At 39.5% G+C, this 14,664-nt stretch overlaps 1 protein-coding gene across 4 annotated transcripts in view; it reads right to left on the bottom strand.

Moving 5' to 3' along the window:
* GTF2H1 (general transcription factor IIH subunit 1) overlaps window positions 1–14,664 on the bottom strand; it is a 48,554-nt gene that overhangs the window by 24,383 nt on the left and 9,507 nt on the right. For 3 of the 4 annotated variants that reach the window (XM_023518754.1, XM_003781155.3, XM_023518774.1), the window contains 6 exons: window positions 13,106–13,274; window positions 9,296–9,488; window positions 8,097–8,262; window positions 6,178–6,271; window positions 3,708–3,857; window positions 3,495–3,574 (listed from right to left, as the gene is read on the bottom strand). In XM_023518754.1, the coding sequence (XP_023374522.1) occupies window positions 3,495–3,574; window positions 3,708–3,857; window positions 6,178–6,271; window positions 8,097–8,262; window positions 9,296–9,488; window positions 13,106–13,259 (837 nt within the window). In that variant the 5' untranslated portion in view covers window positions 13,260–13,274. Of the gene's footprint in view, window positions 1–3,494; window positions 3,575–3,707; window positions 3,858–6,177; window positions 6,272–8,096; window positions 8,263–9,295; window positions 9,489–13,105; window positions 13,320–14,664 lie in introns of those variants that run through there. The other variant, XM_023518732.1, reaches the window with a different exon arrangement.

The following is a 14,664-nucleotide window of genomic DNA, read 5'->3' as shown; positions in this document are numbered from 1 at the left end:
GGGATTCGAACCCGCCACCTTAGGTGTATGTGGCTGGCGCCTTAGCCGGTTGAGCTATAGGTGCCGAGCCCATTCATCCATTTATTAAATAATTATGAAGTACTTAATACATGCCATGTGTTGGGGATAGGCCAATAATCAATAATAAAATCAGCTTCATGGGGCTTACACTTTTCAGAGAGGAGACTGACTAGCAATTATCTCGTAAAACAAGTAAAAACATCTTTTTTAGAAGCAGAAAATAAAGAAAACGCAGGGTAACGTGATGAACTGAATTGGGGACGTGACTGGAAAGGTCTTCCTGACAAAGTGATATTAGAACCAATGTTTAAAGATGGGTAGAAGACAGGGGAAGAGCAGGTAGAAAGATAGCCAAGTACAAAGGCTGTGAAGTAGAAAACACTTGGCATGGAGCTGAAGGAAGGTTGTCATGTCTGGAGCATGAGTGGGTGGAAGTGGCCCAAGTCAGAAGGATGTAGGGGCCAAATCAAGCAGAGTCTTGTAGGAGTTATGGTTTTATTCTATGTTCAATTAGAAGACATTGAAGAATTTCACATACAGGAGTATTAAGATCTAATTTATACTGTATCTCTTACTGCAAGGGGAGAATGAACTATAAAATGTACTAGGAAGAGAGTACAAAGACAGATCAATTAGGAGGCTAAAGCAAGCAATCAGACCAAAGATGGTGGAACTTAAAAGTGTTTATGTACCTGTGGAGAAAGAGAAATGCATACAGATCGAAGATGTATTATAGAGGACTTGTCCACAGAATGTTAAGACATAAAATAGGGGACTAATCAAGGAGACTTCCAGATTTTTGGTTTGGCAAATGGTAATTCTGTTTACTGAGATAAACTCAGGAGAAAGTACATTTATCAGGATGGGAATCAAAGGTTCCATTTTGGACATGTTAGGCTAAGATGTCTGTGAAATATGTAATAGCAGATTATCAAGAAGGGCAGTTGGAGCTCTGGAATTAAAGACATGGGAGGAATATTTGGGATTCATTATTACATAATTAAGGTAATGGATAGAATGAATGCATTCAGGAGGCCCAAGATCATAGCCTGTGACAGCTGTAACAATTAGAGGCCAATGAAGGAAGAGGCACCAAATGAAAAATTTAATTAGTCCATTTCTAGTAAAAAGACTGGTTATGTGAATGTTGATATATCCACACAAGAGAATACTATGATCTTTTTACTTTTATACCAATCCTATAGAGGTGTCTCAGCCTTTTTTATTTTCTGTTGCACACTACAAGAAAAGTTGTCTTGGGCTACACATTGGATACACAAACACTTGTAACAAAAGTTGATCAGGGGCAGCGCCCATCGCTCAGTGGGTAAGGGCGTTAGCTACGTACACCAAGGCTGGCAGGTTTAAACCCAGCTCTGGTGTTTATGTAGCTAGCGCCTTAGCCACTTGAGCTACAGGCACCATCCCTCAGGCTGGTCTTAAACTCCTGAGCTCAAGTGATCCTCCCACCCTGGCCTCCCAGAGTGCTCGGATTATAAGTATGAGCCACCATGCCTGGTCCTTTTGCATTATAAGCCAGGGACTGTAATGTGTTGAGATTTACTGAAATAAATGAATTTTGAAAATTACCAAGAGAACAATTGCATTTTATTAAGAAAGTGACTAATGTTGAGCATGAAGGACCATTTTATGTTAGTTTATAATTAGGTAACAGCACAATTATTTATTTATTTATTTTTTGAGACAGAGCCTCAAGCTGTCCCCCTGGGTAGAGTGCCGTGGCATTACAGCTCACAGCAACCTCCAACTCCTGGGCTCAAGCGAGTCTTCTGCCTCCGCCTCCCAAGTGGCTGGGACCACAGGCGCCCGCCACAACGCCCGGCTATTTTTTGGTTGCAGCCATTATTGTTGTTTGGCGGGTCCGGGCTGGGGATTCGAACCCGCCACCTTAGGTGTATGTGGCTGGCGCCTTAGCCGGTTGAGCTATAGGCGCCGAGCCAGCACAATTATTTTAATACCAGTTTTTCTCACCTGGTGAGGAGAAAGTTAAGGGCAAAAAGAGGAGTGAACATGTTTATATAGCCAGCAGAAAGGAAATCAAAAGAGGGGCAAGAAAATGAAAAATCAGAGGAAAGGGAATAGCTGAGGGGGGCAGGGCAGGTTCCTGGCCTATAAGATAGAAGCAGAAATGAAATTATCCTTGACAGAGAAAGAACCATCTCTTTCTCTGTGACTGGACTCATCTGTAGGTTTATAGTCATGATGATGAGGTAGGTAACTCATACTTGATGGTCTAGCTCAGTAACTTTCAACCAGTGTGCCATCGGAAAAAAAAAAAAAAATTTTTTTTAAAGAGACAGAGTCTTACTTTGTTACCCGTGGTAGAGTGCCATGGTGTCACAGCTCACAGCAACCATTAGTTCTTGGGCTTAGGCGATTCTCTTGTCTCAGCCTCCCAAATAGCTGGGACTACAGGTACCCTTCACAACACTGGCTATTTTTTGTTGCAGTTTGGCCGGGGCCGGGTTTGAACCCGCCACCCTTGGTATATGGCACTGGTGCCCTACTCACTGAGCCATAAGCACCACCCTGTCACGAAAATTTTTAAAGATCCTTAATGGAATTTAATTATTTTTAAAGGAAGTTCAGAGCACCAGAGTTTTATTCTGGTGCCCTCAGAAGAGTGCCCTGGCATCACAGCTCACAGCAACCCTAAACTCGTCGGCTCAAGTGGTCCCCCTGCCTTAGCCTCCCAAGTAGTTGAGACTATATGTGCCCCCCACCACACCAGGCTAACTTTCTTAGGCTAGTCTTGAACTCCTGAGCTCAAGCAATGCACCTGCCTGAGCCTTCCAGAGTGCTAGGATTACAGATGTGAGCCACTGCACCTAGGCTTTTTTTTGATCAGCATAATTTAAGTGTGCCACAAAAGCTTAACTATAGGTTCAAGTGTGCCCTGAGATAAAAAAGGTTAAAAAATGAAAAACACTAGTCTAGCTGCTGAAACCTATCAGATCTGGTGGAAGGTAAAAGTACTCCAAATTTGGTAGGCCGTAGGAAACCAATAGATGTTTATTACGGTATCATCTTTGTTAATATTTATTCACTTTTTGAAGATTAAATGTTAGCTAGAGCATAAAGTTGGACTCAATATCATGTTAAGCCCTCTATTATCTGAAGAACTACTGATGGGGGAAGCTAGAAATTTATCTTCTTTAAGACAAAGATTTTTTTTTTAAGGGACAGAGTCTCACTTTGTTGCCCTCGGTAGAGTGCTGTGACGTCACAGCTCACAGCAACCTCTAACTCCTGGGCTTAGGCGATTCTCTCCCTCAGCCTCAGTCTCAAGTTGGGACTACAGGCGCCCACAACACCACCTGGCTATTTTTTTGTTGCAGTTTGGCCAGGCTGGGTTTGAACCCGCCACCTTTGGTATATGGGGCTGGCACCCTACCCACTGAGCCACAGGCACCGCCCCTTTAAGACAATTAACTTCTTTGATTACTTCTTACCTCATCTAATGGTTTATCTTCCAAAGCTGTCAAATCTAGTAGTGGATTTTTCACTCCTAATGAAACCATTGTTTTTAACCCTAAAAAAACAACGCAATAAAAAAGTTCAGCATGTCTTACCTTTCTGAGAAATTAAAAAAAAAAAAATCTCTAACAGATCTAATGACTAGAGTGCCAAGTTAAATACACAGTGTGTCAGGGATAAATAGTTACCTTTTTCATCTATTTTGGCACATTCTGCAAAGAGATCCTTTGACCCTGTATTCAGCCGGTCCCTGTGAAAATAATGGGACTGGAAAAAACGTGTCCAGAATTCCTTCTCTGTCATGTTGTGGGGAACATTTTCTGCATATTTCATTTTTACTGTGGAAAAAAAATAGTTTCATACTAAATTTTCATTTCTTAAAACCTCTCAAATTAGACATCTGAAATAGACTAGTAGCAAAAAGAAGATTAAAAAGTTCTTAACTTTACACAGTATATGCGAATATTATAATTATAAATATAAACTGTAACTTGAGAGATCAGGTGAGGCATTATTGCTATGAATCTTAGCAAATGAGAACAAAACCTTAGTTTGCACCAAGAGGATTAAGTTTTGAGGTTTTAATAGAAACACTAAGAATCCTGGATTCAGACCTGAGTTTGCTTGTTTGCTCATTCAGTTACACACAGTCTCAGTACAAGGCACTGTTAGGCAGTAGGGAAATAAAGATCTCAATGCCTACTGGATTTCAGCTCAGCTCAGCTCACCATTCAAGTGACTATAGTGTTCAAGCACAGAGTTCAGTTTAGAACTCTAGGTCTGCCACTTCCTATCTGTATGACCTTGGACAAATTAATCTTTCTACAGAGAGTCTGTTTCCTTATCTGTACAATGAGGGTCGTAACAGTCCCCACTTCATAGGTACATGCAATGATTAAATGAATACAGAAAAAGCCCTCAGAATAGTGTCTGGCACATAGTAAACACTATACAATCATGTTAATTTAGCAGAAAGATACAAAAATAATATTACATTCTGATAATTCTTTAAGATAATTCTATGAAACACTATAAAAGTAGAGGAAACAAACAACAAAACTCAGGACTAATGTCAAGATTCCAGTAAAATGTCAAAATTTAATTCGCTTGGTATAGAAGTGTTCTTTTTAGGGTGAGGGTGGAAAGATAGGGTCTTGCTCTATTGCTTGGCTAGAGTGCAATGGTGTCATCAGAACTCACTGCAGCCTCAAAATCTTGGGCTCAAGTGATCTGTATGCCTCAGCCTCCTGAGCTGGGACTGTAGGTGTGCCCCACCTGCCTGTTTAATTTTTCTGCTTTTTGTAGAGACAGGGTCTGGCTCTTATTCAGGCTGGTCTTAAACTCCTGGCCTCTAGCAATCCTCCTGCCTCAGCCTCCCAAATTGCTAGGATTATAGGTGTAAGCCACCATGCTCATCTACAAAGGTTTTGATCATAATTTAAGATATCTGCCTAACAGGATATGTTTTTTGGAGACGGGGTCTCATTCTGCTGCCCAGGTTGGAGTGCCATTGTCTGATCATAGCTCACTGTAGCCTTAAACTCCTGGGCTCAAGTGATCCTTCCACCTCAGACTCCCAAGTAGCTAGGTTTACAGGCATATGCTACCATGCTCATTTAATTTAAAAAAAAAAAAAAAAAAAAAAGTTTTTTTTTTTTTTTTAAAAAGAGATGGGGGAATCTCACTATGTTGCCCAGGCTGGTCTCAAACTCCTGGTTTTAAGCAATCCTCTCATCTTGGCCTCCCAAAGTGCTGGCATTACAGGTATGAGCCACTAATCCTGGCCTAATTAGGATTTCATAAAAGTGGCAATGAGGTGATGATTGACCTGAGACCTGAGGGAGAGAAATGTTTCCTAAGGACTAAAAGGGCTAACAAGGAAATGAGAAGAGAATTAGAATATAGCTTAACAAAGTACTGTTTAGTCCAAAGAATGACCACAGCAGTGGCCCTCCTGCTTGGCTATACATCAAAATCACTAGGGGTGGGGGTCAAGGCACCTATACTTTTAGGATAACATCTATGTGGGAAATGATTTATGGGTTAAAAAGATCACTCTGGGCAGTATAAAGGATGGTCTCAGTTAACTGATGATGCTTCTGTAACATGTCATGTTTAGCATTTCATGCTCAAGTATGTTAAGGGCTAAAAAAAGCTTAAGAACCACTGATGGAAATAATAAAAAAATCATCATACAATTAACTGATGATAGCAATACTGAGCCCTTAGCACCTATGATGTCTATGTCAGGTACTGGGTAAATTACTTTGATCAGGAATAATGTGAATAAATGTTTTTTATTTTTATTTTTTTTTTTGTAGAGATAAGAGTCTCATTCTATTGCACTCGGTAGAGTGCAGTGGCATCACAGCTCATAGCAACCTCCAACTCTTGGGCTTAGGTGATTCTCCTGCCTCAGCCTCCTGAGTAGCTGGGACTACAGGCAGCTGCCACAATGCCCGGCTACTTTTTTTTGTTGCAGTTTGGCTGGGGCTAGTTTGGCTGGGGCTGGGTTTGAACTTGCCACCCTCAGTAAATGGGGCTGGTGCCCCATCCACTGAGCCATAGGCACTGCCCCAGTTTTTCACTGATAGATTAAAGAGTTCATCCAAATATTTTAACCATGTGAATGGTTCTAAAAGAACTGACTCTTCTTACCTGCTGGATAGGTCCTAAATATAGACTCAATAATATCTGAGGTTAAATTATATCTCAGACCATTGCAGCCATCAGTTTGGGGCCGGACATCAGCCTAAAATAAAGACCACATACACACATATATTAATTAAGAACACCATGGTAGTTGTCTAAGCTCTTGACAATGGATAAAGATGGGAAAAAAAGTTTCTAAATGAACTGCAGACAGGTAAGTCCCTCATTTTCATTTCTGGCATAGAGACAGGGCTCAAACAGGCCTGCACTGGCTTCTCATTGTCTTAATGACCTGTAAAATCTGTTTCCTTGGAAGTCTAATATGGTCAAATAGCCATGTCTAAATTTGAGAGGCAGAGAGCTAGTGGAGCTTTAACATAAAACTTGCAAAATTACCAAAACCACCAGAAACTCTGGGCGGTGCCCGTGGCTCAGTGAGTAGGGCACTGACCCATAGGGTGGCAGGTTCGAACCTGACCCTGGCCAAACTGCAAAAAACCACCACAAACTCTGGTTTAGTTTTAGTCATCAAACTAAAACTAACATTGACTGGTTTCTTTGGGGAAGGCCTTATTTTTTTTTTTTTTTTTTTGAGACAGAGCCTCAAGCTGTCCCCCTGGGTAGAGTGCCGTGGCATTACAGCTCACAGCAACCTCCAACTCCTGGGCTCAAGCGAGTCACCTGCCTCCGCCTCCCAAGTAGCTGGGACCACAGGTGCCCGCCACAACACCCGGCTATTTTTTTGGTTGCAGCCGTCATTGTTGTTTGGCGGGTCCGGGCTGGGGATTTGAACCCGCCACCTTAGGTGTATGTGGCTGGCGCCTTAGCCGGTTGAGCTATAGGTGCCGAGCCGGGGAAGGCCTTATTAATTTAATTCACTACTAAGCACCAAAAAAGATACTAAAAATACAAATGGTATTCAAATTTTTGTTGGATGTGTTACTGTTCTGTTTCCATTGCAGTACAGACTAACTGAATTTGATTTTATAAGTCCACAAGTGTGGCATTCATAATTTTTCTATTAGATATTGTTTTGAGATGAGATCTTGCTCTATCACCCAAGCTGGAAGGCGCTGATGCTAATGTAGCTCACTGCAATCTCAAACTCCTGGGCTCAAGTGATCCTCCTACCTTAGCCTCCCCAGTAGCTAGGACTATAGGTATGAACCACTGTGTCCAGCTAATTTTTTAATTTTTTATAGAGACAGAGGTCTTGCTATGTTGCTTAGGTTGGCCTTAAACTCCTGGGCTCAAGTGATCCTCCTGTCTTGATCTTCCAAAATGCAGGAGTTATAGGCAAGAGCCATCATACCTGGCTGCTGGCTGTATTAGATACATTTTACAAGTTCTACTTTTCCTATAATATGGTCATTAAATATTTAACTTTATAAGTAAAATACAGCAATCATTAGAAAGCCCTAAATTTAAAAGCATTGGGAAAATTAAGTATTAGTCCAATTTCTAAAAACATCATTTTCAAAGTCATTTAAGGTAAAGTCCAAAAACCAAGAAATTATAACGGGTAAATGTAAATAAAGAAATATATATATGTATACACATATACATATATGTGTGTACATATATATTTTGGAGACAAGGTCCTACTCTGCAGCCCAGGCTAAGTGCGGTGATATGATTATACTTCATTATAATCATGAACTCCTGACCTCAAGGGATCCTCCTGCCTTAGCCTCTTGAGCGGAAGTATATATTTTAAAAATATTTTTGAGAGTATTTTAATACTACAATATTTTAAAAATATTTTTGAAGAATACTATGGATACTAAGTTTTCATACTTTAAGGAAATGCTCGATTTCTACACTTCAAGGAAATGCTAAATTTTGCCAAAAAAACAGCATTGTTAACACAAATATTGGAGTTGTCATTTTTTTCTTCTCTTTAGAAATCTAGAAGGGTCACATACCAGAAATGCCGCAGAAATGCCAACATCCTGCTTATGATTAGATGTGGAAGAACTCTCTGCTGCATTCACATTTAAACGATTAGCCCAGAATTCCTCAGCGCTGATCACTTGGCTCACAACAAGGTCTTTATAAAGCTGAAACAAAACAGGGTCTTCTTGCAGCATTCTGGGGACAGAATATATTAAATATAATTGAACTTCTAGAATAAAACAACATTTAAAAAATACCTTAGTTACATAAAAGCATTAGAACAATTTTCAGTTTGTGATAACCAAATAGGAGAGTTCATTTACTTCATTTTTCAGTAATTAAGAAATGAAGTACAGATAAATGGAGATAAGTCTGCAGTAGTAGAGATTAAACTCTTTGAAGGCATGGATCTGGTCTTACTTATCTCTGTATCCCAGTGACACAGATCACTGGGTCTATATTTGTACCATACAATACCACAGTATCTGCAGATGTTCAAGTCTCTTAGGGAAAATGATGTACTATTTGCATACAACTTATAAACATCCTCTCATATGCTTTAAATCATCTCTAGATTACTTATTAATATCTAACATAATACAAAATGTTAAATGGTTTGCTATCCTACTGTTTGTTATTTGTATTGCTTTTGGTTGTTATATTGCTATTTATTCCAAATATTTTAAATCTGAAGTTGAGTCTGTGGATGTGTACTCACAGAAGGCCAACTGTGTGTATCTTTCACACATAAAGGCAAATGTGGAAGAGAGGAGATATGCTTGAGATTTTCCAGCAACTAATTTTTCAATGTGATAAGCATTTGGAGCTGAAAGCCCTTATGGCCTGTAAGATGTCAGTGATGGAATAATTCATCTCAGAAGACATTCTCATTATTTTATATACTGTCTTGCTTTTTCATAAGCACACATCTAACTATTCAGTATCTTCTCCGTGACAAAGTGGGAAAAGAAAATTAAGGAACCGTAGCACCTTCTAATCTCATTTCTGCTCCTAAGCAGATGCTAGGCTTTAACTTATGAGTTTGTGAATTCTCATTTGCCTAAAAGTCACACAGCTAGTAAGATACCAAAGTTGAAAACTAAATGCAGAGGTAAAGATACTAAAAAGCCCTTATTTTCCTATATTACAATATCACAATAAAAAGCAGGGGAGAGATAATAAGCTAGAAACAATCTAGTTTTCAAAGGACTGTTTTTCCCCCTCCCACCTGTTTTTTTCTTCCAGTTCTTTATTTGCTTTCCTCTTGAATTTAGGCAGCAGCTGCTGAAGAAGGTCCTTCACTGCATCTCGCTCTTTCACTGCTGTGCTTTCATTGGAAAAATGGAAGTTAGTTGTGTCCCCTGCATGTAGGACCAGCTGAAGCTGAATTTTAGCTTTTCCTTCTGGACTGATTTTCTGGCCTAAAAAGAAGCATGAGGCCAGTTAGATAAGGAAATTCACACCATGGGAATGGCTATATAATAGGTTACTTCTCCTAGGAAGATTTGGCATTCCTCTGGGCTTTAGTTACCCTGTTCTAATATACATGCTTTTGCAGAAATGCACTTTTTAAATAATCCCATACAACTACAGTGGGTTTAACAAATTCACTATTAACATTCACTCTGCTTCCCACTACAGTGCCCTTTTTGTGCAGTATTTCTCAACCATTGCTTTCTCTGCCATATATTAGTGGGCTTTTATTTGCATTCAACTAGGGCTGATTTCCCTAAAACTTTCCAAACAGCCAATGAGGACTGAGCACTGAATCCACTTGAAACTGCCTCCAATCAACATTATTATTAATAAAAATGATTTTTCATAATCCCCAAGGCATATTTACTAACACTGCAAGAGAAAATAGATAATTATACATTTGAGAGATGCGGTTTCAGTATTTTAACCAAGTGATCAAACATAGCCTCATTAAAGTAGAATACCTGACACCATGTGCTTTCTGAAGTAAAGGAACAGGAAATAAACATCACCACCTACGTATTATTTTGTCTAAAACGTTTAACCTGATTATAATCAATCCTCTAGCTCTTTCGGTTTATAAAAATATACAGATATACAAGAATAAATGAAACAAGACCTTAAGGAGGCAATCAGATGTCCAGAATGTACAATATTCAACATGGTTATACTCTGAAAGATACTAAAGAGGCCACAACTACATGAACCTAGACTGCATACTGGTTTAAAAAAAAAAATCATGGTTAAAAAAGACATTATTGGCTCAACCAAAGAAATGCAGTAATGGACTGGCTATTTTATTAAAATGTTCTTGGTATGATAACGTAAGCAATAAAAGCATACTTGGTTCAGCACCTGTAGCTCAAGCAGCTAAGGTGCCAAATCACATACACCAGACCTGGCGGGTTGGAATCCAGCCCAAACCTGCCAAACAGCAAAGACAACTACAACCAAATAATAGCTGGGCGTTGTGGTGGGCACCTGTAGTCCCAGCTATTTGGGAGGCTGAGGCAAGAGAATCTCTTAAGCCCAGAAGTTGGAGGTTGCTGTGAGCTGTGATGCCATGGCACTCTTATCCAGGGCGTCAGCTGGAGGCTCTGTCTCAAAAATAAAAAAATAAAATAAAAGCATACTCACAAGGTATGAGTAAAGTACTCATACTTTACTTTTCAGAGAAAAGTTTTTAAATTCCAGGATTCATCTAATGCTTTTCAACCTAATTATGACTGAACAACAAAGTACCATACCCTCTGGGTAATAAATTCAAAGGTAATTTTACAAAATACTCACAAAGGAAATATGGCAGAGTAACAACTGTAGGATATATTATGTAGGTTTTCATTGTATCATTTAAATTTATCTATAACTTTGAAGACTTTTATAATAAAATATCAGGGCTGGGAATACCAAGATGTGCCTACATAATGCAGAACTTGTGTTCTAAGAACGGGCTTCTTGGCAATAGTAGTGCTTTTCTACTTTGTAAAGGAAGCAGAGATGGAGGGCTTTGTCCCATAAAATGGGTGATTCATGGTAGCGTGACACACTGCCTACAGCTTTCATGTTAGCATGAACTGATCTATTAAAAGTTTAAACAAACAGAAACTCTGACAATGAAGATGATGCTTCTAACAGTTAGAACACATAAAGTACCTTACTGCTAAAAGCAGCAATAATGAAGCAATTTACAGTCAGCTAGCATGTTTCATTATCCCATTCCTCCAAAACAGTCACTCCATTCTATTTTTTTTTTGAGACAGTTTCACTTTGTCGCCCTTAGTAGAATGCCATGGAGTTATAGCTCAGTATTTTACGGAAATCTCATTTTACAGAAACTCTTGGGCTCAAGTGATCCTCTTGCCTCAGCCTCCTGAGTAGGTAGGACTATAGGCATTGAGCACAATGCCCTGCTATTTTTTTTTAGAGACAAGGTCTCACTGTTGCTCAAGCAATCCACCTGCCCTAGTCACTCCTTTCAAATCACACCTTTTCTCAGTTACTGCTTCATCCTTGTTCCATCTTATTCCTGCCTCCGAGAAGCCAGATGTTCTCATTTTTTAACTAACTTCAGTTAAGGTAAAAACTACTCTGATTTTCACCGTTAATAATTTATTGATGACTTTCGATGGTTTATTTCAGAAATAGACATTCTTTCAAACATTCAACTTTTTTTTTTTCTATTTTTTTATTTTTATTTTTTGAGACGGAGCCTCAAGCTATCCCCCTGGGTAGAGTGCCATGGCATCACAGCTCACAGCAACCTCCAACTCCTGGGCTCAAGCGAGTCTCCTGCCTCAGCCTCCCAAGTAGCTGGGACTATAGGCGCCCGCCACAGCGCCGGCCATTTTTTGGTTGCAGCCATCATTGTTGTTTGGTGGCCCGGGCTGGGGATTCGAACCCGCCACCTTAGGTGTATGTGGCTGGCGCCTTAGCCGATTGAGCCACAGGCGCCGAGCCTCAAACATTCAACTTAAAAGGAAAATTGTTATGTGCAGCTCTAGCTTCAGGTATCTACTTCCCAAACTTAAAAGAACTTGCCAGACATTTCCCACAGAAACCAAGTTTTTAAAAAAGGGACTATTACCAAGATACCAAGATAGTGGACAAAAGATCATATAGTGTAGGCAATAGTGAACTTTGGAGGTGTCATCTTGCTTATAATCTACACAGTATTTTATCTAAGAAAAGAATCTTATGCCCAAGAATATAAATGAATCCATCCTAATGGTCATAGTTGGCATGCCACAATTGATCAATGGCTTTGTTGTCCTGGGTCTCTCCTATTCAAGACTTAATTAGGTAAACTGTAGATATTCCTTTACAGAGCAAAGTTTTTAAATTCCAGGGTTCATCTAATGCTTTTCAACCTAATTACTACCGAACAACAAAGTAGTATACCCTCTAGGTAATAAATTCAAAGGTAATTTTGCAAATTTGGAAAGAGAAGGAGTTTTTATTTCAAACTTCATACTTTAAGTTTATAAAAAGAAAAATAATGTAAAAATATGTTCTATAAGAGAATCTGGCATCACTTATCAACACTTTAAATAGATGAATCATTTGAACCCAAAATCCTTTTTAGGGAAGTATGATGCACAAACATCCTTCAAATATTAGTGCACAGATCTATACTGCAGTATTATTTGCAAAAATAAAATTCTGGAAACTTCCCTAATGTCCTTTAATAGAGGAATGACTAAATACATGTGATTGCATATCTAGCAAAGTATGATTCAATACTTAAAAGAAAGTATATACAAGGTCTGACAAATTAAATTCTCAGAGTTTGTGAACTTAATTGTCAGACCACCTACGTAGATCTATATGAAGTAGATCAACATATGTAAACCTTTACACATTCTATTAATAAATGAAAAGGTCAGGTTATAGAATAGTATATTCAGTGATCCCATTTTGAAATTATTTATATGTGGCTGGTTTTTTGGATACAAAATTAAACCCACAAAGACTGTATAAAACATCTTTCTATAAAAAATTACTAGAAATAGAGCATATACATACATCAGACAGCTGACTGACATTTAATATACAGCTGACTTACATTTAATGTCTGCATACATATGGCTGATTGTAAATCTATCTTTGCCTTCGGGTGCCCAAGCGATTCTTTCTGCCATTAGGTATAGAGCTCCATCCTGCTTCTTTTGGCGAACCTTCTTCACAATCAGTAAAACTTCTTCAGATGAAGTAGCCATGTTAGCAAAAAGGTGCTAATAGAGGAAAAAAAGATGGAAGTCAAAAAATGTTCTACATGCCAATTAGGGTTGAAATTTGTTGACTTCTTGAGTTCCTCCCAAATCTAAAACCTGAACTGTAGGAAATTAACAGGGAGGAAAAGTCTTTCCTCTCAAAGTTAAATTTGTTTTTTTTTGAGACAGGAGCCTCAAGCTGTCCCCCTGGGTAGAGTGCCGTGGCATCTCAGCTCACAGCAACCTCCAACTCCTGGGCTCAAGCGAGTTTCCTGCCTCAGCCTCCCAAGTGCTGGAACCACAGGCGCCCGCCACAATGCCCGGCTATTTTTTTTGGTTGCAGCCATCATTGTTGTTTGGCGGGTCCGGGCTGGATTCGAACCCGCCACCTTGGGTGTACGTGGCTGGCGCCTTAGCCACTTGAGCCACAGGTGCCGAGCTTCAAAGTTAAATTTGAATGGCACTATTCCCCTATAATCAAATTTCATTTTGCTCCTATTACAGATGTGAATTTATACAACACTTAGTTTCTAACACTTAATACCATTTTGACATATAATGAGAGTATTTTAATCTATTTTCCTCAGTTCTATTTTTTCTTTTTTTAGAGGTAAGTGTCTCACTTTATTTTCCTTGGTAGAGGGTCGTGGTGTCACAGCTCACAGCAACCTCCAGCTCTTGGCCTTAGGGGATTCTCTTGCTTCAGCCTCCGGAGTAGCTGGGACTACAGGTGCCTTCCACAGGCCTAGCTATTTTGTGTTGCAGTTTGGCTGGGGCCAGGTTTGAACCTGCCACCCTCAGTATATGGGGCTGGCGCCCTACTCACTGAACCACAGGCACCTCCCTTAGCTCTATTTTTAAATCTTAAGTACATGATTTGACTGCAAATATGTGGTCTTTTATTCAGAACCACTTCCCAGAGCTGAAACCACACCCAAGTTTCCTGATTCCTAGTCTAAGCTTCTTCTATATACTTGAATCAACTGTCTTTAACTGTTCTCCACATCCTAGCTACGGTTCACTTGTACAATAGCTAACCAGTTACCTAGGAAATACCCCGAACACCTTACCCCCACTCCTTCTCAGAGGTTTTTTGGTTTTAGAGACAAGAGACTTGTTCTGTCATTAAGGCTGGAGTAAAGTGGTGTAATCATAGATCTCTGTAGCCTGAGCTTAAGCTACCCTCCAAGTATAGTGGGACTACAGTTACTTGCTACCATGCCTAGTTAAGTTTTTTAAAAAGTTTTTTTGTACAGAGTAGGATTTCATTAACTCCTGGCCTCAAATGATCCTCCCTTATGGGCCTCTCAAAGGAGCTAAATCCTTGAAGCTTGAGCATGACTGAAAAGGACTTTGAGGCTGTCTGGGTTCAAGAAGAAAGATGCCACCATTTTTTTTTTTTTTTTTTTTT

Source organism: Otolemur garnettii, unplaced genomic scaffold, assembly GCF_000181295.1.
Source record: "Otolemur garnettii isolate 467f Iridium unplaced genomic scaffold, OtoGar3 scaffold00001, whole genome shotgun sequence".
Lineage (NCBI taxonomy): Eukaryota > Metazoa > Chordata > Mammalia > Primates > Galagidae > Otolemur > Otolemur garnettii.
Note: the sequence above shows the minus strand (reverse complement) of the source record. Positions and strands in the feature narration are given on the sequence as shown.